Raw genomic sequence first — 24,820 nt, 5'->3', positions numbered from 1 at the left:
ATTATTGCTTAAAGTGCTTGGTTACATAGAAAAAAATTAAGGTACAGATTACTTTAAATAAAAACTATAAACTTTTTTTAGCAACAAAATCAAATGAATGTTACACAAATACAGTAATTATTTTGGTTACACAGAAATGGAAGCCAAAAATAAATTAATGCAATACTGGAAAACAGAAAATTAATTAGGCATAAAAATAGGAAATAATTTTCCCTGACCCATGCCGCTTACATGAGTTAATCACAATAGTGCTTAAAAAAAAAACAAAAAAAAAACGCCTTGACCATATAATAGCAAACGGGGCAAAACATTTAATGCACAATATTTTAATACACGTGAACATACAAAATTGATCAAAATGCAATGTTTAAAGATACAGTCCATCTGTAATAAAGCTGCACTCCAATATCTAAAATAAGCCCTAAGCTCCAGTTAGAACATAGTTCACTGTTAGACATGCCCATGAAATTAAGGGTATCCATAAAAATAAATGCATAGGGATCACTTCTATCATTTTTTCCATTTCATTTTAAATCCAAAATATACCAGGCCATAAAACCAAATACAACTGGTCTCCCGTTCAAACCATCACCCTGCTTGTTCCTTGGCTCTTTTCAAACCAGTCCACTTTTCACACTGCCTCGGAATAGAAAATGTATTAACGCAGCAGGACTGGATGTCAGCATTTTACCAAAATTTATTTATAAACAAATGACTTTTTAACATACTGTACCATAACCTAGATGCCCAACCAGCAGGTAACCAATAAAGCAAGAATGTCTTCTCGTTTTTTAAATGTGAAACACTGAAACGTATTTTAAAACACTCAGCAGTTACAAAAAAAAAAAAACAGCAGGCCTACTCACTCCTGCCAGAAAATGGTACACAAAAACCCTGGCCCTCTGAGTGAATACTGCTAAGCATTTGTGCTATTGTTGACCTCAGAAGGGTCTCCTGTATCCCACACCATCCTCTGCTTTACACTACAAATAAGGGATTAAAAATTTTTAAAAAGTGTTTACATGCTGTCTCTACATAAAGTGAAATGACTGGGGGAAAAATGTAGCTGCCTAGTGTTTGTTTCATTTATTAAAGAGGAAGAGGAAAGATATTACGAGATAGCTTTAAAAATTAAAAAAACAAACTAAAACTGGAGTGTTGGTAGATAAGTGCATTTTGATCTTTTTCCAATCTTCTTTTTCTGCATCACACAACCATTTTAATTCTTTACAATATCTTCCATACTTACCTCTTTCACTCCAAAAATCTATCCATGAATACTGAATTGTAATGACCCTTTCTATTAAAAGGAATTACTCCAGTAATTATACCTCCAAACAAAAAAAGAAATGTACTGAACATACGACTTGTATTTAAATATTACTTCTATAGGCTTACAACTGAAACATTTTTGCTAATAAATTAGCTCCAAGAGTCATTTCGAAGGTTTTTTAATGGTTTTTCTTATGAATCAGTTCCAAATATATTAATAAGAGATCAACCATTACTTTTTTTTAACTTTATAAACTGAAGTCAAATGCATGGGTTGTATATAGTACAAATGTTTCCCTCTATCAATCACCTTCAATTGGAAAGTGTCTCTCCTTAAAAAAACAAAATAAAGACTCACCTTCCACATAAGTGATTACCGCATATGTTTAGGGAGGAAATTAAAAAAAAAAAAAAAGACAAAATATTTATAAATATGAATTTGCCTCTAAACAAGGCAAGGTGTATTTTCGTCACTTGTATAAAACAATAATGTGAAGATCACCCTGTTTTTGTCTTTTCCAGTGAGAAGTAAAACATTTCACCTCAAGCATGAACAAATGAAATGTTGGCATGCTTAAATTCTGAGCAACAGACAGTTCAAGATCTTTTCAAAGATAAGAAATCCAGTTTTCATCGAGATAAAGTGCTATTCTCTTCATTGTTGCAAAACGACCACCAACATTGTTCAATTTCAGTTTTAGTTCACATTATGCCAAAAGTTTGCACGTTTGTTCACCAATTTATTAGGTAACAAAATAATACGTTCACAGTATATCATAGTGTATGGAAGTTAACTGACTTCCCAAACAGAAGCCAGGATCTACAACTCATCGTATTTTTAGGAAGCCAAAAACCAGCTCAACGGCCAAACGTCAAATCAACCCTTTTAATAAAAGGCACTAATACCCAAATGTTCTAATAAATACAGATATAACAAAAATGAAAATAAGTAAAAATAACTACAGTGAGATGAGGTTCTTCCAAAAAACTCCGTCTTGTCATGCATTCTAGGAGTCTGAGCCAAAGAAACAGCCACCATTTTGTCCATTCCTCCACCTGCCCATAGACACTTCCTTTGACCGCCCTTTATACTCAGCTACTTCCAGTACTCCCTTCGGTGAGGTCCTGCATCAACCCTGGGACTTGCCAGTGCCTCAGTAAACAGACTGAAAATGTGAAAGTGTTAACAGCTGTGCAGTGCAGCCGGATGGCTGTGCAGATGCAGGGCCTTCACTGTTCCTGATACAAGAATGATGCCGGTACTGACTGGCTATGGAGAGCTGTGCCGGATGCAGCCAACGTGGCTTCTCAGCCCTGCAACCACGGACTTGTACAGAATGTCAGCAGGACTGGAAAGATACCGTGAAAAGCTTAGCAGTGTCGGATAAAGGATAAATAATACTCACGGAACCTTACAGAAGAAAAGGTTTTTTGTTCTTTTTTTTAAGGGGGTCACTAAAAACAAACATTATATAGTTATTTTCCTGAAATTTCATTTTGGTAGAAAGATTAAGAAAAGTAACTTTTCACTGTCCACCATAGAGCCCTCCTCTTGGCTTTGCCTGCCCTGAGCTCCAAGCCTTCTTAGACCCTGGGAATCTAATGGTGCAGCCGCTACCACCATGAACAGCCTCTCTTCACCCCATTCAGCATGGAGGATGATTTTAGTGGAGAACTCGCTCTTCGACATTTTCCCTTGCGCCAACTTAGAAGCTATAGCACAGCCCTAAGAGGTGAACGGCTACCCAATTCTTCTGTCCTTCTGTCAGAAGAGAGGCAAGGGAAGCTAAAAACGGGTAGCAGTGCTTCCAGGGATGAGTAAAAAGGAATGTACTGTAAGGAGACCCTGGAAGATATTTATGAAGTTTAGCAAAGACCCCAAGTAGACTGCAGACATTCATAAGAAATGCCATTCTAATTCAACCAGACATGACGAGCGTCATAGTGTATACCCAGTCCTTCAGTTCGCAACTGTTATTCATATAAATCTTACTACAATCTGATTGCAGTTAACTCTACATCAGACTAAAACAAAACCAAGAGTAGTGTTGCATGTAAAAAAGGGGAGGTAGGGGAAACAGTCTAACACAGCCAGACCATGGACACTCGGCGTGATGCCACTGGTGGGCCGCCAGGGAAGAAAACAAGTCTGCAGAGAAACCAGGTAATAGTGCTTTGAACATTCTCCCCACTTGAATGAGTTCCACGGTTCTTTATTCTCTTGACTGATAGAATAAAATATATCCAGATTCTGAATTTTTTGATATATCTGATGTCAGGCCATAGAATTCTTCAATCGCTTGAGCATCTATTTTCTGCAGTGAAAGAGAAATCAATACAATTGTTTGACATGATTACTGGGAGAAGACAAGAAAAACTAATGAAATACACAGCAAAATCTAAGAAACTTTACTTGTTACAATATCACAATTAGGAACTTTTCATAGTAAATGGATAATTGATACAGGGGTATCATTACATAAATTGCAGGTAACTGGGGAAGGAAGTCACTCTTGAGCCTACTGGCAACCCTGTGTAAGCACTCTGAAGAAGCCAGGACTTCAGTCTTTCAAATGGTAAACTGGCGTGGCAGGAGGGGCTGGGGGGTACCCGCGGATGTCTCCGGAATAACTTAATTCCTTCAGGCCACCAAAGTTCCTCCCTTTAGTGGTATTACACTAAAACAGTTACCCCAGCAGGCTAAAATAGATCATGTCTCTGAGTGTGAAATTCCCTCTAGCTAGCATTCCTTTGCAACAAAATCAACATATGGAATTTTTCTGTGTAATATAAGGATCTCCATGTTCCAAGGACTGGGAAAAATTTTTTAAACAGTAATCAATACAAGAAAAATCTAGTATAATGTAAGAATTTTAATAGAACTGTGAAGTCTCTTATTTGGTCTGTACCAGAGAGGGCTCTGGTCATGGTATGAAACAGGACTTACAAATTAATATAATTCATGGTGGCACAGAGATCCCACATCTATGGCTGATCAGGTAACTTAACAAGAACACAGTATTAATGAGTCCATGATCATGCTCCTTCCCCTTTTCCCATGAAAAGGGAGAATGTAGTTTTGATAGGAAAGTAAGTTGTTTTCCAGTTAGATTATCAGAAAACAGGCCTATGTTAGAAAATGTCTACACATACACACACCCTAAAATACCATCTATGCCCTCCCCCATTGGAGAACATGGGCATACCAACCTCTACAATGTCATCATCAAACAAAAGCCAGAAGCCATGACTTTTCACAATAGTAATATAATGCCCACGATTGGGACCACTGGAAAAGAGCAAAACAAAAGAAAGGTACCAAGTTAACACCTACTTCTTTATAACAGAGTTTCATAAAATGCTATTTCACTCCTTATTAAGTAGTGAGTCACTGGAATCACTAGTTGGGAGAGAGAATTTGGAATAACTCATTTCTCTGTCCACATTCATCTGGCCATGAATTATGAAGGAGCCCCATTTGCCGGCACCATGCTAGGCAAAGATGTATGAAACACCCACCTTCTAAGGACCCCAACCCAGTGGAGAAAACAGACATTTGAATTCAACAAACAATTACTGTCCTCCTATGTGCCAGGCTTTATCCTGGTTGTTAGAGGGGGAAGAAAAAAAAACAGCAAACAGAACAAAGTCCCCACTTCTTAGAGCCTGGGGTGGGGGCTGGACAATAAACAACTTAAACATATCAACACATTATGTCAAGTGATGATAAGTTCCACAAAGAAGAATAAAGCAAGGTATTTGATAGTGAGTGACGGGCAGGAGGTGAGGGCCCTACTATGTGATATAAAGTGGTGAGAGACAGCCTCTCTGATGACATGGGATTTGAGCAGAAGGAAATTTCCCTGAAGGAAATGGGGGTGGGGGGCATGTGACTACACGATGGAAGTTTCTGGAATAATGAATAACAGGTGCAAAGGCCTGGGACAGGGGGTAGGGGTAATGCTTGGTATGTTCATGGAACAGCAAGGAGGCCAGAAGGGCTGGAGCAGAGTGAGTGAGGCGGAGGGCAGACGGAGGGGGTCAGAGAGGTGGTAAGGGGGAGATCACAGTTAAGGTTTTGAATTTTGCTTTGAGTGAGCCAGGGAAGACATTGAGGAATTCTGAAAAGTGATGTGATCTGATTTAAGTTTAGAAAGATGCTAGAAAACCACAAAGCATAATAACAAATGATAAAATCAAAAGCTATATATACTATGCAATATGGAAAAAAAAGTAGAAAGAACAACTAAATAGCTATTACTACAGAGTTATATGGGAGCAATGGCCGTCCAGTGGTAGAATTCTCGCCTTCTATGAGGCAGATCCAGGTTTAACTTCCGCTCAATGCACCTTATGTGCAGCCACCACCCATCTGTCAGTGAAGGCTTACGTGCTGCTATGATGCTGTACAGGTTTCGGCAGAGCTTTCAGATCAAGACAGACTAGGAAGAAGGGCCTGGCAATCTACTTCCAAAAATCAGTCAGTGAAAACCCTCTGGGTCACGATGGTCCAATTCCATTGTGCATGGGGTTGCCACTGGTCAGGGGCCAACTCGACAACAGCTAACAACAACAACGTATAGTTACATTACATTTGCATAATTGCAGGGATTTGGATCCTAAATCAAGAGCTTTGGGTTTTTTTTTTGTTTGTTTTTAAAGCACCATTACAGCTGAAACGCTAGACTTCCCTTTAGTTTGCTTTCTTAAAATGACCTGCCTGATCCATTCCTGCCTTTCTCTAACCTCACTACAGTTACTCTTTCCCTTTCCTGCTATGCTCTAGCCCACCAGTCTCCACCCTGTCTTCTCAAGCATCACGCCCTTCAAGTCCTGGGCCCCTGCACTGACTTCTTGCTCTGCCTAAAACAATCTGCCCCAACCTTTGCATTCTTGGCCTATTTCATCCTTTAGGCCTTAGCTCAAACATCACCTCCCAGATAAATCTTCCCTGACCATCTTCCCTGGAAAGATGTCTCCCACTACTACTCTCATCACTATTTATTCCCCATAGCACCATTCAAAATCACAAATTACCTTGTAGTGATTTGGCTTTGGTGACAGCTGGCGGATGTGTTTACCTGTTAATTATCTACCTTCCCCGCTAGACTGTAAGCTTCAGGAGGGCAGGGTCCCCATGTGTCTTGTTACCACTGTATCTTCACAGCCTGGCACAGAACCCAGGAACATGGGTTTGAAAAACATTTGCTGCAGAAATCAATGCTGAGCCTGTGCACCCTCTGTAAGTGTGGGCCAGAGGTCCTACACAAAAGGAGGATAGGCTCAGTCCCCTAACCTCAGTGCATCGCATGCTCACAGCTGGAAGCCACCTGATCCCCAGGCGAAGGCCAGCCCTGGTCCCCTGTATGAAAACAATCCTACCTCTAGTGGGGAGGAATGTAAAGAATCCTAGTTCAGTAGCAGACATGACTCGGCACCAACTCACCCTTGCGGCCAGATTGCTCTGACCTCAGACTTCGATTACAGAACTATTCCAGAACCCCAGTGGCCCCCCAGTTCCCCTAAATGTGTCTCTGGCTGCCCTCACCAGTCTTCCCAGGGATTAGAGTTCTGCCCCCAAGCCCCTCAGGCACCCACAGAGATCCATACTGGGTACTTGTCCCCTCACCAAGCCTCCCTGGTCTGTCTAAACAGCCATCCTGCCTGTCTACACCACCAGCGCCACCCATCATCTACCCTCCATGGATTAGGCTCTGCCTGCCCCCAGACTTCCTCCAGCCCCTGCTGTGGGGTTCTACCCAGTGTTGACAGACCACCAGGCCCTTGTGTTCTTTGAAAGAATGACTGCTACAACTATCCTTCAGGGGAAACAAAGCTGGCTGATGACTGGCCAATAAATATAACTCTCTGAGAACGTGAGAAAATACTCAGTGACTTAAATTTAATATGCATAGAAAAAATGGGATGCTTCAGATGGGAAGTTATAGCTTCTGGTACCATCCACCCAACAACGAAGTGAAAAATAAATCAATCCCTTCCTCTGCATGGAACCACGCATCCTCAGGGAGGTGGCTCGGAGGCCACCTCTTGGTAAGGGCATATTCACCACAGTCCAGGCAGATGGCAAGGAAAAGACACTTGCTCTTACCCACGCACCCCAGCCTAAAATCAAGGAGGGAAAGAGGGAAAGCCATGTCTATCCCTGGAAGGGAACATAAACCCATCGCAACTGAGCAAAGGGTAACAAACGTGAATGTTCAACATACATTTCCATGTTCATACCAAATTACAGAATAGGCAGCATTTGCTTAAAGGACTTTCAGCAAAACACTTTGCTTCTCCATATTCAGGGGTCCTCTCTCTCTCTCATTCTCTTTTCTCTGATTATGTACTTATTAAAGAATATTAGAAAAAGACTGAAAAACGTACAAAGAATAAATTTTTAATCATTCAAAATGCCACAAAATTCTTAATATGATCTAGTCTTTCCAATGTTTATTCATACATTTTAAAGTACATTGGAGATGCTACTATATATATAATCTGGCTTTTTAAAAAGTTAAAATCATAGCATATGCATTTATTTCTCCATTTTATTTCAAACTCCTTATGAACACCATTTCTATCTCATGGATAGTTATTAAATTATTTCCCTTATAATAGAACATTTAGATTATTATGCGATTTGTTTTACTTTATTTTACGTGTGTTATGTAGGCATCTTAATTTATTTTGAGATTATAAATAAACAAGAGCTTGGAAAAGATTCCCTATAATATTATTACTGTGTCTCTCAGCCCAGTAAGAGTGCTTGTTGCTGTTAATTGCCATTGAATTGATTATGACACACAGTGACCCTATGTGTGCAGAACAGAACTGCTCCACAGGGTTTTCAAGGCCATGATCTTTTGAAAGCAGATCGCCTAGGGCCTGTCTTCTAAGGTGCCTCTGGGTGAGTCTGAACCGCCAACCTTTCAGCTAGTAGTCGAGTGCTTAACTGTTTGTACTACCCAGGGACTCCAGTAAGAGTGCAGCTAGGTCTCTTCTGGCAAACGAACAACTCTTACACTGATAATGAGCATGCAGTATACAACCCTGCTTTCCACCTGCCTTTACCTGCCACAGTGAACCACAACAGCGACCAGGTCATACATGCGGTCCAGGTTCACTGCGTCACTGGAAGTGTTGAAGAGCCGGAGCTCCAGAGGGAAGACCACGCGGTATGACAGCTTGGTGTACCTGTGAAGCTGCTCCATGTACTTGAACCGCTTTAGGTGGAGGGCCAGAATCATGGGAAGCTTTTTCACTCTCATCCTAAGAAAGATGAAACAGAACATCAGTTGTTCCTAAAACCTGTTGCACAGATAGAATACACTATCGCCTGCACAAATGGAGAGCAGAAGGGATCTAATGGACTTCAAACCAGCACATAACCAAACAATTCACATAAAATACAAGTATGCTCACTTATCTACCCACATTCTTGGCTCAACTGACATTCCTGGCTAATTGGAGCACAGCCAGTGAGACAGAGAGAAAAGCACAACTATGTGACTGTTTGGTGAAAGGAGACTTTCCGAATTTGTGCACCAGTAACAATATGATATGGAATTGCTGTCACTGTCCTCTGTTTCCCAGACAGGAACATTTGAATAATTCACCCCCTGAGAAAATGGCGAGGAGGGCTGATAGCTACTGGGAAAAGCAAGTGGGAAGAGGACAAGGCAGAGGGATGCAGACTGGACTCGAAGGTGCTGAGGACCAGCAGAAGAACTCTTCAGAAATTACACACACTCATGGTCACCAGGAAAACCAAACACACTAGGCTCACTCAATCCTTACTCATGCGACCCTGGACAAGCGATTTGCCTTCTCTGGCTCTCAGTTTCCTTATTTATAAAATGCAGACATCGGCTTAGGGCTACATTTCCCAAAGTGGGCTCGTCAGAACACTGGATGTAGTACTAGATGTGGGGCTCTGTGGCCAATTAAGCTTGGACAATGCTACCTTCTATTCTGCAGACCCTCAGTGAGCATACAACGAGCATACTGAACGTTTTGAGAAACTGTTTTGTTTGATGTAACATTTTCCAAACTTACATAAGCACAGAAAGCTTTATTTCCCTCCAGATGATCATTAATACTGCACAGCAAAAAGTCACACAGATGCAGTTTATACAGATAATGCTTTGCCAGAATAAAGGATCTTCCAGTTAGTTACCCTCCAGGTCCACCATCCTATGAATTGACTAAATTGGTATAAAGGCTGCTCAGCTTGTCTACATTTTCAATGCAAATTATTTGAAAAGAAGAAGTTTCAAGAGAACGTATTTTTTTTAAATAATTTGTTGTTGCTGAAAATACACATAGCAAAACATGTATCAATTCAACAATTTCTACATGTACAATTCAGTGACACTGATTACATTCAAGATGTACAACCATTCTCACCCACCTTGTCCAAATTGTTCCTCCCCCATTAACATAAAATCACTGCCCTCTAAGTTTCCTAGCTAAACTTTCAAGTTTCTGTTGTCAACTTGATCCCATATAGCTAGTTCTTACAAGAGCACAATGTTCCAGACAGACATTTTTTACTAATTAAGCTAAACTACGTTTGGTTTTAAGAACACTTCAGGGGATACTTTTGGTTTAAGGTTTAAAGATTATCTCAGCACAATAATTTCAGGGGTTCATCCAGCCTCATGCCTCCAGAAAGTCTGGGTTCCATGAGAATTTAAAACTCTGTTCCATGTTTTTCCTCCTTTCGATCAGGATTTCAAAAAAATATTAAGGAATCTACTGGTATAAAACCTTGGTTCATAAAAATAAGCAAAATGAAAACATCAGTAGAAAGATAAGAATAATGGGGAAGCCCATATTTTACAGAACACCTGACATTTTAACACAGTAAGCCTACAGGGCTGGGGAGGAAACACCTTAATGCCACATCATAAGACCTGGGACTGGCCTTAGGCAGACTTAGATTATAAGGATGGGGAGCAAAACCGAGCTCCCCTGCCCACCACCTCCACCTCTGCGTACTACAATGACTCTAAGTTTTCTCCAAGTTTTGATGTACCAAGGAAAGATGTGCATCTCTGGAGGAAGAGGGCTGAGAGACTGGAGAGAGAAATGACTTCAACCTCAGCTCTCTAGACGCCTGAGGGCTTTGGAAGGCAGTAATGAGCACCTGTGAGCTACTGTGAATATTTCGGAACCACTGGCAAGGTTAAATTTAACCCATAGTAGGGCTTCACAGGCTAATTAAAATGTCAAGTTTCTTGGCTTCTGAGGGCAGATAATGTGGAATCACTAGTTATCTCATACTGTCCAAGAGCTGTAGTTGGCTGGTGCTGGTAAAATGATGGGGACTCTTGGGTCCTGTATCAATCCAGAATGCCATGTTCTCACCTATCTATATAACTGATATGTCATTGATTTCCTCACGATTCCCTATTAAATGATTAATTTTTTTCTTAACCTCTTCTGTATCTAAATAAGAAGCCCCAGTGTTGTAGGAAATATTGGCAATGGTAACATTGGTTGCCTAGTACATGTCATGTACTATGCTAAGTATTTTATATAATTATCTTTAATCACAAGAGGATAGAGATTATGTTGGATGACCACCTGTTTACCTAGCACAGTATCTGGCACATAGCAGGGTTCAACAAATATTTGTTGAATGAAAAAATGAACAAAGAATCACACACATAGACAATTCTCCTCTCCCACTTCTATAGATGAGGAGGGTAAGTGACTTCTCCAGAGCTATGTAGCTCTAAGTCCATGGAGCCAAGATTCAAAACCAGACCTCCTGGGCTCCACCGTCTGGTCCCTTTTCATCACACACAGTTACCCCCAAGCTACCCCTCCTACCCACCGTTTCTGGGCCTCCTGTTTGCTGCAGCATGTTTCACAATAATATTTCTGTTCACTGCACAGTGTTTCTGTGTTGCTGAAGTCTCTGCAGAGAAAAATATTTTCATATGTTTAGAAGTCCAAAATGTACTTGGTATACCACATTTTACAACCCTCAGTCAGGCTGGTGGGGAGTTGCCGGGTGGTACAAATGGTTAAGTGTGCAGCTACTAACCTAAAGGTTGGCGGTTTGAATCTGCCCAGAGATGCCTCAGAAGAAAGGCCTGGTGATCTGCTTCCAAAAGGTCACAGTCACTGAAAGCCCTGTGGGGTATCCACTCTGACACACATGGGGTTGCCAGGAGTTGGAATCAACTCAGTGGCAACTGGCATCACCTACAGGGTTAACTTTTAAGGGAATATGGGAAAGAAGTACTCAGAAAAGACCTTTCTTAAGACTAGGTGCTATTATGCCATTAGACCATGCCTACTGGATTAGGTTAAAATTTTATCATGAGAGATTTTTAAGTATAGCTTTATTTAATGGGACACAGATGGATAAAAACTAAGGTTCTAACTGATTCAGAAAAACTCAGGGTTTAACAGTGTATCTCTCCATTTAAAATGAAAAAATTTAATGAAAAAATACTAACTACAGTAAAAGCCCACAATAACACTAAGTCAGCTCCAAAATACTCAACCACATCAAATGCAAAGTGACATTACTGTGAAGTTAATGAAAAAAATGTATTTCTCAGGTGGCCCATATTGCCGAAGAGCACAAAAGATACTGAAACTTAAGCCATATACAGCTGAGCTTAGACTGAACTGAGAAAGTCCCAGATGATCAGATGAGCGCCTCCTACCCACCCTGCTCCCAAACGTAAGAACCTTAGCCTGCCTCCTTTAGAGAGCAAATGCCATTATGTTTGTTACATCTGAATTCACTTTCTCAGGAGGTTTTACTGTACTACTTATCGTTTTCATTTTGTAAATGTCATGGCTTTTCATTCTTCTCTGGTCATTGAGATTCTACTTAACATTCCTGTGGTACTGCTTCAAAGGCCACAAAGAAAATCCAGCATGCAGTAATGCCCTGGAGTCTGGAAAAAGTCTGTAACATTTCTTATTCAAAAGGAAGTGCTCCAGCACCGGAATGATTGGATTTTATTAAATTGAAAATCTTATTTAAATGGTGTTAATGACTTAACCACCTAAATAAAGCGTATTCAAAAGAAAACAGATTGTTCATTCGTTGAATCCCCAGACGTTTACCGACAGTACTCTGGGCTAGGCCCCGGGATTTGCTCAGTCTAACAGAGACACCTGCCAATGAACCATTTACAACCTGAAGTGTTCAGAGCAGCTTAAACATAAATCACTCCACCTGATGCCCCTGCCTAAAATCCTCCAGCCATTCCTTACTGCACTTAGGAATAAAATCCTGGAGGAGGAAACTCGAAATCCTTGCTGTCGGTCATCAGACCCCTGCCTACTCACCTCCTCCCCTCGCACACTTCGTTCCAGCCACAGGGCCTCCTCCTGTCCCTCCAGAGTGCCAAACACTTCCCTGACTCAGGCATTTTCAGGTGCCGTTTTCCGCACTGACAGCTTCATTGACAAATGCTTCCATGGCTGGCACCCCTCTTGCTCAAATCAGCCCAAATGTTACCTCGTCAGAGAGGACTTCCCTTGCCACTCCATCCAAAGCCATCTGCCTCACCAACCCATCCTAGCCCCATCATGTGGCTGTTTTATTTCCTTCCAAGCACAATGTACCACTACCTGAAACCATCGTCCTGCACATTTGATTACTTGTCTCTCCTCTGCGTGGACAGTGGCTCCATCTGTCTCCCTCACTGCTGTCTCCCAGTGCCAAGGACAGGTCTGACATAAACCCAAAACTCACTGCCATCCAGTCAATTTCCACTCATAGTAACCCTACAGGAGAGAGTAGAACTGCCCCATAAGGTCTCCAAGGCAATCTTTACAGAAGCAGACTGCCACATCTTTCTCCCGTACAGCAGGCTGGTAGCAGCCGTGTGCTTAACCACTGTACCACCAGGGCTCCTTCAGGACTGACACAGGGGTGCTCAATAGTATTTGTTGGTTGAATGAAGGAACAAACAAAGACAGAAACATGTATAAAGTCCAGAGGGAGCATGGAGGAAGGAGAAAGGAACTTGAACCAGGGTAATTCAGGATGTTTTTCCAGGGGGATGATACCCAAGTCAGGTGCTCAAAGAGGGAAAGTGTGCCAGGTAGACAGAGTGAAGACAGATTATGGAACACTGCAGTGCAGACTCATCGGGATAAGGAACAGACAAACACCTGGGCATGTGCGGGAGACCACAGGTGGACGGGGCCATGCAGCCTCATGTACTATGCTGTCATGGTTAAGATTGTGTGTCACCTTGGCTGGGCCATGATTCTCAGTGTTTATATGTGATCACTCCCGTGACTGAATATGCTGTGAGTAGCCAGTCAGTGGAAAGGGAGTTTCCCTGGGGGTGTGGCCTACATCTGAATATTAGCAGACTTCCGGCTTTTTGCTTGCTCTGGATTCTGCAGCTGCCTCCTGTTCGTCTGAACTCCAGTTCTTGAGATTTGAGCTATCAGCTTATCTGCCGATCCTGGGATTTATCGATCTTCACAGCCTGTGAGCAGAGCCCTACTTTCCAACCTGCCGATCTTGGGTTCACCAACCCCTGCGGTTACATGAATCCAGGGGAAGCCTCTATCCTAATCCACGGACTTGAGAGATTCCAGCCTCTACAACTGCATAAGCTGTTTCTTTGATATAAATCTCTATATATATATATTTATAAGCTTTAATGGTTTTGCTTTTCTAGAGAAACCAGCCTAAGACATATGCTAAGAAGCATGGACCCTGTGGCTCTGGAGTCCCACTAAAGGAAAAGATATAATCAGACAGTGCTTGTTATGGACTGAATTGTGTTCCCCCAAAGTAAGTGTTGTGCTGTGAAGCTTAACCCCATACCTGTGGAAGTAATCCCATTTGGGAATAGGGTTTTGTTATGTTAATGAGGCCAATCAGTGCAGGGTGTGTTTTAAACCAACCACTTTTGAGATACCAAAGAGATCAGGCACAGAAGGAAGCAAGCACAAATGAGGAAAAAGACAGATGCCATGTGGAGATGGCCAAGGAACACCAAGAATGCCAAAGAAGCTGAGACAAGGACTTTCCCTCAGAGCCAACAGAGAGCGAGCCTTCTCTGAGAGCTGGCACCCTGAATTTGGACTTTTAGCCTCCTAAAATGTGAGAACATAAATTTCTGGTCGTTAAAGCCACCCACTTATGATATTTCTGTTACATCAGCACTAAGAAATTGAGACAACATTTTCTAGAAATACACTTTTGGCAGCACTGGAGGAATGATTAGAGGGGTTCAAAGGGCAAGGAAACAATGTAGAAGACAATTACCATACATGCAGCCTTCAGATTTCAAGTGTTTGTGCACAACACAAAGTCAAACTTAGCTGGATGAACTCTGGCTGACTCTTCAGTTGAGTAACTACTATGAAATCTTGTCTTGTCTCGCACAGGATTTTCTGGGGTGTAAAGGGGATGTCAGTGGGAGAGGGAAGGGAGCATAGGCAATGCTGAGGATCATGTCCTTGGAATGTCTATCACAAAAAAACCTCTTCATCCAGCTCAAGAATCAGAATTAATCAAGGAAAGCACTGCAGTGAAGTTTAAGGAATTAAACACTTTCTACTCACTCATTTCTCAAAAAAAGCTTTCTCTGAAGTATTTGTAGATCCAAATAGGTGGAAATATAGCAGAAGTTAGTCCCATCTTAAATACCCAACTTACGAATAACCACCATCCTGCCCAGCCTCAGCTGGGTGGAAGTGCGTTTCCATGAGGCACAGGGCAATGCTTTTAGGACAAGTTAGGAAAAGAGGCTTCCAACCTCAGCAGTAAACTCTGAGGCAGAGAAGGTCTAGTTAAAGGGTACCTCCTCCCTATAAAAAACCAGAAGCGCCTGGTGGATTCGAACGGCCAACCTTCTGGTTAGCAGCCATAGCTCTTAACCACTATGCCACCAGAGTTTCCTCTCCTCCCTACAGACCTATACAAAACCAAACCAGAACCAGTCATTGTGGAGTCAACTCTGACTCATGGTGGCCCTATGTGTGTCAGAGTAGAACTGTGCCCCATAGGGTTTTCAATGGCTGGTTTTTCAGAAGTAGATGGCCAAGCCTTTCTTCCAAGGTGCCTCTGGGTGAACTTGAACCTCCAAACTTTTGGTTAGCAGCCAAATGTGTTAATCATTTGTACCACCCAGGGACTCCTTATAGTCCTATAACCTCCCCAAATTTCTACCTCAGGAGTGTCTACCTTAAATTTAACTGCTTAAAATTCTACCAATTGGAGATTCATTTAGGTTGATAAACGCCTTTTTTATTTTTATTTTTTAAGGGTAAAAGGTGCGAAATTAAAAAAAAAAAAGTGAGAAGACACCAGAGTCAAATGGAAGCCCCTGGGTTCTCCCCTCCTATATTTAAATACCCTTAAAACTGTCCAAGGAGGAAAAAACCCTTACATTACTCCCCTAAGAAAGCACAAACCAAGAATATTTCAAGTTGATAACGCTGACAGGTCTAAGAAATATGTACAGTTGTTGGAACAAAAGTAGGCAACACAAGTCAAGGAAACTTTTCAATGATGAAGTCAAAGGCCCGGGGAGAAGACTTTGGGACACTTGGGATAAATTTCCAGAGCACAGAAAAGAGGCAAGAGAGGAAAGCGCAACACCCTGCATTTCTCTAAGAAGAGTCATAGTAGAAACAAAGCATTATTTAAAGTACACTTTGGGAATAAATCTAAGAAATATATGCCTTTATAAAGGAAACTATAAAATTTTATGGAAATACATGCAAGAAAACTTGAAAAAAATGGAGAAAGAATATGTTTCCAGATGGCAAGGCTATCTATTATAAATATGGCTGTCATATCCAAGTTGTTTTCTATATTTAATACATTTTCAATTAAAATCTTCATTGTTTCACACAATACAATAATTCAAAAATTTGAAAAAAATAAGTGGTTCCCAATAATCTTCACACCATGATCCACATAGAAAACGATACTATTAGAGCAGCATGCTGAGGTGAATCAGTGCAGCTGCTTCTGCGGCTGGTCACGGGGCTCTGGGCAGCTCCAGGCCTGCCCCGTCTCCAGGAGCTGAGAGGACCAATATACACCTGTAGTCCATTTTCCCTGGCACACCAGTTTGGAAGCTTTGCTCTAGAATCTAGAGCACTGGGTATCCTGGCTGCTCATTAGAATCACCTGGTGGGGCTTTTAAAAAAAAATCCCAATACCCAAGTGCCACGCCCCCTATCGATCACATGAGCATCTCTCCAGGTGGGACCGAGGAATTAGTGTTTGTAAAGCTTCCCAGGTGGTTCCAGAATATCTGTGTGCATCTCAATCACCTGAGGACCTTGTCAAAATGCAGATTCTGATTCATTCTTGGGTGGGGCCTGGGATTCTACATTTCTAATCAGATCCCAGGTGGTGTCAATGGTGCCGGCCCACAGATCACTGTTTGGGTAGCAGAGACCCAGACCAGTGGTTCTCAAACTCTGGTGGTATCTGAATCATCTTGGAAATGAATAAAAAATAGAGACCCAGACTCACTTAAGTTGAATAGGACCCGAGCCTCTAGTTTTACCAACTTTCCCAGGTGACTCTGATAAACAACAAAGTTTGAGAACCAGTGACTAGAACATTACAGAAGATTTTAAAAAGAAATCCACAAGAAAGGCTTCTATGTCAAGTATTAGAAAACGCCATATATCAATAATAACCAAAACAGAAACACAAGTCAGGAAAAGGGAACAGAGAAACCAGCCTGCCTGTGTGTGACAAACAGCATGAAGATGTGTGTTGGGGCTGTATATGAACTGAGTACGTAAGTTTCCCAAGTAAGTGGAAAAAGAAGAATTTAAGAAGATTAATTTTTAAAATAGAAAGAGCTTTGGGAGAATTAAAAGCCTGCTTCCCTCCTAAAGCCTAGCTGACTGCCCCTGCACTGGGAGAGTGGGAATTTTTGAGAGAAGGGCCAGGGGAAGGGAAGGTGGTTTTAGAACACTGAGCACTTTGAGGAGAAATGTAAGTTTCCAGGAGGAAGCCACCGGCAGGGACTAAAGCACCTCGGTAGAAGAGAAAGATACCAAAAAAAGCAGAGGAAAGATAATTACGATAAACCTCAGGTATTTTAAGTTTTTGCCTGAGGCCATTCCTGAACTTTTAACTAAACCCTTCTTTCTCAGTACCCAGATGGCTCACCTCGCTGAAGACCCACCACTGAGCTACAATATTAGAATTATAGCTCAACTACAGTGTGGATTTAACAACTTCTATAGACCTGTGTCTTGAATTTAACCACGATTTATATCATCATTTCTCTGAAAAAAGGTTCAGTGAAAATACATTGGAATCCATCACTGAAAGCCCTTCTGGAAGGTAACCAAAACCTGACAAACACGCTGTTGTCAGCAAGTCAATTCCAACTCATAGCGACCCTATAGGACAGAGTAGAACCACCCATAGGGTTTCTGAGGCTGTAATCTTTACAGAAGCAGACTGCCATGTGTTTCTCCCACGAAGTGGCTGGTGGGTTCTGGGTTCAAACCGCCGAACTTTCAGTTAGCAACCAAGTGCTTAACCACTGCACCATCAGGGCACCTTGGAAGGTAACAGGGATAAAGGAGATAATGCATAAAGAACAAATGCATAATTCTAATTTTAAAAACAAACCCTCAAAAATGCAAACCAAATTAAACTGTGAAAGAGGCCAAGAAAGATCATGTAATTATTCCTTCTTTTCTGTCTTAGAGACAGAAAAAGCTCATGGAGCCACTGGCATCATTTATTCCCTGGGCCTTTCTCCTGCACTTCCCTCCTTTGGGGCAGGTTGGAAAGCTGCCACCCCCATCACAGAACTCTCAGCAGTGAATGGCAACACCTGGCAGGCTTCTCCTTATTTATGTGAGACCTTATGCATAGGTGAAGACAGGTACAGGTGGGTTAGTCAAGGTCTAGTTTAGGGAGGCTTGTCAGGAATATCAGCCTGGAGGGTCCAATCAGATGAGAATCTAATGTAGTTTAAAAGGCATTCAGAGGCAATTTCATATTCACTGTTAAAGGGAATCAACTCAATGGCAATGGGTTTGGGTTTTTTTGTTGTTGTTATGGATTAAATTGTGTCGCCCAAAAATATATGTTGGAATCCTAACCCCTATACCTGCAGGATGTGATTCCATTTGGAAATAAGATATCCTTTGTTGTGTTAATGAGGCCACAATGGTGTAGGCTGTGTCAAGCCTAATTACTTTTGAGATATAAAAAGAGCAGATTAGACAGAGACAAGCAAGGACAAATGGAGGGAAGATAGATGCCACATGAAGATCACCAAACAACAGAAGCTGAAAGAGACAAAGATCCTCCCCAAGAGCCGAAAGAGAGACTTCCCTACAGCTGGTGCCCTGAATTCAGGCTTCTGGCCTCCTAAACTGTGAGAAAATAAATTTCTGTTCATTAAGGCCACCCGCTTTGGTATTTCCGTTTCAGCAGCACGAGCTAATGAGACACTCACCCATCCTAGCTTTAACATTTCCAAATACTTCTAGCCTGCCTTAATAGGGTATGCATGGCCAATATATATGTTTCTCCAGAGGGGGAAAAAAAATGGAAACATAAGTCTGGGTTGCACTTCTTTATAATAAAGTTCCCAAAGGTTGAAATTATAACCAACCACTTACTTAGCCCTTTATCTGGATGATCTCAAAGCTATGGCCACTGCCCCAGCCCCTTTTGAACAGCCCAGGAATTTTATAGAACTAAGGGGAAGCAGCTGCTAATAACCAAAAGGTCAGCAGTTCTAATCCACCAGCTGCTCCTCGGAAACACTCTGGGGCAGTTCTACTCTGTCCGATAGGGTAGCTATGGTCAGAATTGACTCGACAGCAATGAGTTTGGTGTGTGTTTTTTTGTTTTTGGGTTTTTTTTTTTTTTTTTTTGGTTTTAAGGGTAAGCAATCAACCTCCTTAACTTCAAATTCTCACCAAGAAGGGCAGTGGGCACATAACACCTTCCCCCAATTCTCTCATCTGTAACTAAGGCTGCTGCAACCTTACTTTTCCGATGCCTATGATCATAAAACCCAGGGGAAATAAAAAAATGGCTTCATTTAAGAGGAATGTTAAGAACCCATGCCATAAACAGAACGATCCAGAAGAAAAAAGACACCATCCTGGCCTACAAAACTCTTTTCAAAGAGATAACAAACTTGTCCTAGAGACCCAGACCTAAGGCATTTGGAGACAAGGGCAGAAACACCAGATCACCAGATCCAACAGGAAGTGCTGAGGTAAATGTCAGGGCATGGGGGGAGGGGAATAATCAGCCCCCAGCTCCACACAACACATTATGCCTAGACAAACCAAGAAGTTCTTGCAAGCTGGAACTGGTGTCTTTGCCTGGAAAGGTGACTTTCTAACAGTGAGCTACCACAGGAGAAAAAAATCCCAAACCATTACCATCAAGTCAATTTCAACTCATAGTGACCCTATAGGACAGAGCAGAAGTGCCCCCATAGAATTTCCAAGGAGCAGCTGGTGGATTTGAAGTAGCAACCTTTCGGTTAGCAGTCGAGCTCTTAACCACTGCGCCACCAGCACTCCAAGCTACCACAGAAAGCCCCTTTAATCTATTCTTCTAAAAGGTTCCAAGTAACTTGAACTTCTGAACGAACAGCTCTGTCACTTGATTCTAAGGATAGAAATCAACAATGCCTTGTTTTGACATTATAAAACGTCTCTGTGCTGTATAAAACGTCTCTAAGCAAGAGGGAGGCCCCCTGACCACTTGGTCTATACTGGCACCCCCACTATCAGCCACTCTCTAAACCAAAAAAAAAAAAAACCCATTGCCATGGAGTCAACTTCGACTCATGGCAACCCTATGTGTTACACATTAGAATTGCTCTATAGGGTTTTCTTGGCTGAAATCCTTACTAAAGCAGATCATCAGGATTTTCTTCCACAGAGCCACTGGGTGGGTTTAAACCACCAACCTTTAGGTTACTAGTCAAGCAAAAACTGTTTGCACTACCCAGGGACCTAGCCACTCTCTAGACCTCTCTTATTTCCTTCAAGGCACTGATCACCATCTGTATATTCCCACTAGAATGTAAGCGCCATAGATCAGGGACCTTGCCTGATGTCACTTCTCTATTCCCAGTGTTTAGAACAAATTATAAGCACTCATGACCTCTTGTTGAAAGGAAGAGAGGGAAGGAGAGAGTATGGTGGTGAAAAGGGGACTGTGTCTTTATATCAACACAAGTCAATACACACTTTCTACTGTGATGCTAGGCAAGGATCGTGACACTCGGGGCTCCTACCTTCTCTCAACAATAATGGAGGAATTTCTTTCCAAGAATGATCTGCAAAGAATGCTGAAAGATGGAGGGAAAGGCAATTCCCTAATTGGTTCTCAACTCAAAAGAGCATACTTTTTCAAATAATAGGATAGATTAGCTTAGAAAGAATAATGATAGGCATCTGTAGCACTGAATAACTTAATTGTGTGACTGTGTGTCTGATGAAAGTCAAAAGCCTGTATCTTGTATTAAAGATTAAAAACTTATTGTAAGCTTAATGACTAATGAGCTTCCACTTGGTCCTCTCTCCCCTAGTGGGACTCTTCTCTAGACCACGTTAACGTATTCTTAATCTTTATTGGGAAACAAGAAACAGAAAGTGATAGGATTATATTGGTTTAAGCAGAAGGAAGATTACCTCCTAAGAAATTCAAGGTTTCTTCCCCATGTATTTGCTAACCTGATGAGAAGCTAGAACCTCACTGCTCAGAATTCATGAGGTTACCTTAGACAGTGGGTAATAGATGTATTCTGCTCCACATCAACAGAAAGGTCAAGAAAATCTTCATCTTTGCTACTAACCTGAAGCCGAAAAAAAGAAAGAAAAAGAAAAGTATTAGGCAGAAAATACATAGTACATAAAACTTTGAACAAAGATATTTATAGGCAACCAAAAAACTTCACGGGTGGCTATGTATATCCATTGGCAACCAGAGTTACCTCAAAGCCGAATCTAGAGAAAATCCCAAATTCTCAATTTAAACCTCACCCTCCTATCCCAATTTCGATGCAGAACTTTTAATAATTAAAACTCAACCAGAATTCTTTCCTCTCCATTCACATTCCCCCATTGTTTCAAAATAGAAGGTATCAGATGAGCATCCATATGGTCCAGACCAGAAAATGATAAACATGCAAATAAAAAAAAGGACAAGAGACTTAGAAAACCCCACCTCCCAGATGATCACTTTCTGCAGTCCCTGGAGATCGCTCCCTTCCTCCCATCATTCACACTCTGGGTGGGGCCAGGGAGCCTGATGTGGGGCAGGCTGGAGAGTCACACTAACTACATACAGAGCTATCCTCTGTCCCAGAAGTGGGCACTATTTGCAGAACCGTTTGCCATCTGTGAACAATCGGACCTGGAGCTGGCCTGGGGTCTTGGCCCACACAGGTCTGCCACACTGTCTACTGCTCTCAGCCCAGCCAGTTCACTGGTCCCAGCTGTTTCTCAGCACTCCACAGTTGACGCCACACTGATTCTGGTGTCAGACATACGGAAGCTCACCAAGTGAGTGCTCACGTTCCACCAGTTCACTGACAAGCCTGGAGCTTTACTGTCTTGCTCCCGGAGTGGGAGGGACAAACTGGCCTAGCAACAACTTTCAAATGCTCAGCCAGCACTTTAAAAGTGTGGCAACTACCCTTTGACCCAATATTCCACTGCTAACAAATTATCTAGGTCCCTGGGTCGTGCAAAAGCCTTGCACTAGGGTACCAACCAAAAGGTTGGCAATTCAAACCCACCCAACGGCACCATGGAATAACAGCCTGGTGATCTGCTTCCATAAAGATTATAGCCAAGAAAACCCTATGGAGCAGTTCTACTCAGTAATACATGTGGTCACCATGAGTTAGAACTGGCCGATGGTAACTTTTTTTTTTTTTAAGCAAACTGTCTAAAGAAATATACAGAGATGTGGACATAAGAATGTATAATAAGACAGACTGTCCAGGTCCATGTCTCTGTCACTTATAAGGTGAGTGATTTGGGGCCAGTTGCTTAGCTTCTCTGTGCCTCAGTTTCCTTATCTGTAAAGCAGGAACAATAAGATTTTCTATCTCATAAGATTGTTGTGAAGATGAAATAAGATAACATGTTTAAGGTACTTTTAAAAGTGTATAGTAAGCATTCAATAAATCAGGGAGGAGTAGAAAATGGCCTAACATTCAAAAAGCTGGGAATAGTTTACTACATTGTAGTTATCATATTAAATGAAAAAGTAAGCTATACAACTACATTCCAATTCATATTTAAAAAAGGCATGTATATATTTGTACACACACACATACACGCCCTCATCACTCTCTATCATCATGCTTTAATTTTTTACGGCACTTATTCCTGCTGTGTAGAATGCATTAATGGTCCCAATTCTTCACCATTCCCTATACTGACTTCTTTGCCATATGACTTTACAGATCCTCTCATCAGAGGTGAGTATGCTTCCCCACCCTTGATTCTGAGTTCAGCCACGTGACTTGCTTTGACCAGTGGAATGCTAGAAGACATGCCATAAACAGAGGCTTGAGAAAGCACCTGTGCATTTGCTCTCTGGCACTTGTCATAACCATGAGACACACAAGTCCAGCTCAGCCTGATGTCCCCAGGGAGAAGACGAGACACATGGAGAAGAGCTGTCCTAATTAAGGTGCCCCAGCCAAGCCTAGTCTAGAGCAAAACTCCCAACAACCTGCAGACACATGAGTGAGCCAGCTAAAACACAAACACCTGAGTTCAGCCAAGTCCAGCCAAGTTCAGTAGAGTCCAGCCTAGATAAGTCGACTCTGAGCCAACTGATAGTTACATGAGTTACAACAATAAAGGATGGTTGATTTGAACCAGTTTTTTTTTTAATTTACATCTTCTTTAATTTTTTTGTGCGTCCTTTAGGTGAAAGTTTACAGAGCAAATTAGTTTCTTATTAAACAATTAATACATATATTGTTTTGTGACATTGACTGCCAATCCTGTGACACGTCAACACTCTCCCCTTCTCAACTTTGGGTTCCCCATTTCCATTTGTCCAGCTTTCCTGTCCCCTCCTGCCTTCTAGTCCTTGCCCCTGGGCTGGTGTAACTATTTAGTCAGTATATGCAGTTGAACGTGTGTTATTTTTGGTTTTATAGGCCTGTCTAATCTTTGACTGAAAGGTGAACCTCAGGAGTGACTTCAGTACTGAGTTAAAAGAGTGACCAGGGTTAAACCACAGAGTTTTGAGGTGGTTTGTTACAAAGCAAGAGATAACTGATAAACTATATATAATGTTAAGTGGTTGCATTTTTATTTGTATGTTGTCCACCTTCTCTCTACTAAAACAAAAGTTCTAAAAGACTGGTTTTGCTAATGACTAAGATCCTGGCACACCAACACACCTCCAAAAAACTATAAATTCCTCCAGATAACTATAAACACAGGTAACTATATACTAAAAGCAGCTACCTGAAGATACCTGGAGACTGAACACAAACAGGCAGGTGGGGAGTCTGCACTTGGAGGAGGGGATTACATGGAATGAGTTCATGGTTTCACAGCTTTTAGCTGGGTTCTGTGGGGAAAAAATGCAGTCATTCTGGTATGGGGAGCTAGAAGACTGAACCTGGGAAAGCATGTCCATGGAAAGAAGGGAAAGAGTCTGAGAAGGTGTCCTCAACTCTGTACACGTCTGACTGGCCCGTGAACCACTCACGTACAGAGCAACTCTGCTACAGACAAAAGGCCTGACCCAAGAGTCAAACAGCTGCCCAAGAAAGAGTCTGTAGTTTGAGTCCAACCAAGATAACTGCCTGCTGTAACTAAAGAAACTATACTTGCTGAAGAAAAATAGCAGAATCCAGAGTCTCTATAACTTAACCTTTGCTTCGCAATGTCCAGGATAATATCCAAACTTACAATATGTGAAGAACCAGGAAAATGGAAGACATTCTTAAAAGAAAAGAAGACCAATTCTGAGATGGCCCTGATGTTGGGAAAATTAGCAGACAAGGATTTTAAAGCAGCTATTATAACTACCTTTATTGAAGTAAAAGAAAATATATGCTTGCCATGAATCACAAAATAAGAAATCCCAGCAGAGAAATAGAAAGAAAGAAAAAAAAAAAAAGAATCAAATGGAAATTCTAGAACTTAAAAATACAATACACTTGTGGTGAAGTCACTTCCGAGGTTCACCGTTCAGCCGGGGAGTGGACAGCCCCATAAAACCAAATGGGACTAATGAGGCACAGCAGTCCAGGGACAAGGACTAGAAGGCAGAAGGAGACAGGAAAGCTGGTGATAGGCAACCCCAAGGTTGAGTAAAGATAGTGTTGATGTGTTGTGAAGTTGTTAACCATTGTCATAGGGCAACACGTGTACTGTTTAATGAGAAACTATTTTGTTCTGTAAACCTTCATCTAAAGTGAGAATAGCAGCACAATTGGAAAGTGCAGTCGATGTCACTGAACTGTGCATGTAGAAATTTTTGAAATGGTGTATCTTTGGCTATGTATATTTTCACCAAAGAAAAAAAAAAAAAGTCGAG

General features: G+C 41.7%; 1 protein-coding gene across 1 annotated transcript in view; it reads right to left on the bottom strand.

The window, feature by feature from the left end:
- Positions 1-841: 841 nt before the first annotated feature.
- The window catches only part of USP46 (ubiquitin specific peptidase 46), a 50,769-nt gene continuing 26,790 nt past the window's right edge, over positions 842-24,820 (bottom strand). Inside the window, exons 3-7 of the mRNA XM_023737349.1 lie at positions 21,022-21,098; positions 11,120-11,203; positions 8,350-8,547; positions 4,483-4,561; positions 842-3,587 (exon numbers count right to left, since the gene is read on the bottom strand). Coding sequence (XP_023593117.1) covers positions 3,486-3,587; positions 4,483-4,561; positions 8,350-8,547; positions 11,120-11,203; positions 21,022-21,098 — 540 coding nt within the window. The 3' untranslated portion in view covers positions 842-3,485. The remainder of the gene's footprint in view (positions 3,588-4,482; positions 4,562-8,349; positions 8,548-11,119; positions 11,204-21,021; positions 21,099-24,820) is intronic.

This window comes from Trichechus manatus, unplaced genomic scaffold, assembly GCF_000243295.1.
Source record: "Trichechus manatus latirostris isolate Lorelei unplaced genomic scaffold, TriManLat1.0 scaffold00101, whole genome shotgun sequence".
NCBI classification, from domain to species: domain Eukaryota; kingdom Metazoa; phylum Chordata; class Mammalia; order Sirenia; family Trichechidae; genus Trichechus; species Trichechus manatus.
Note: the sequence above shows the minus strand (reverse complement) of the source record. Positions and strands in the feature narration are given on the sequence as shown.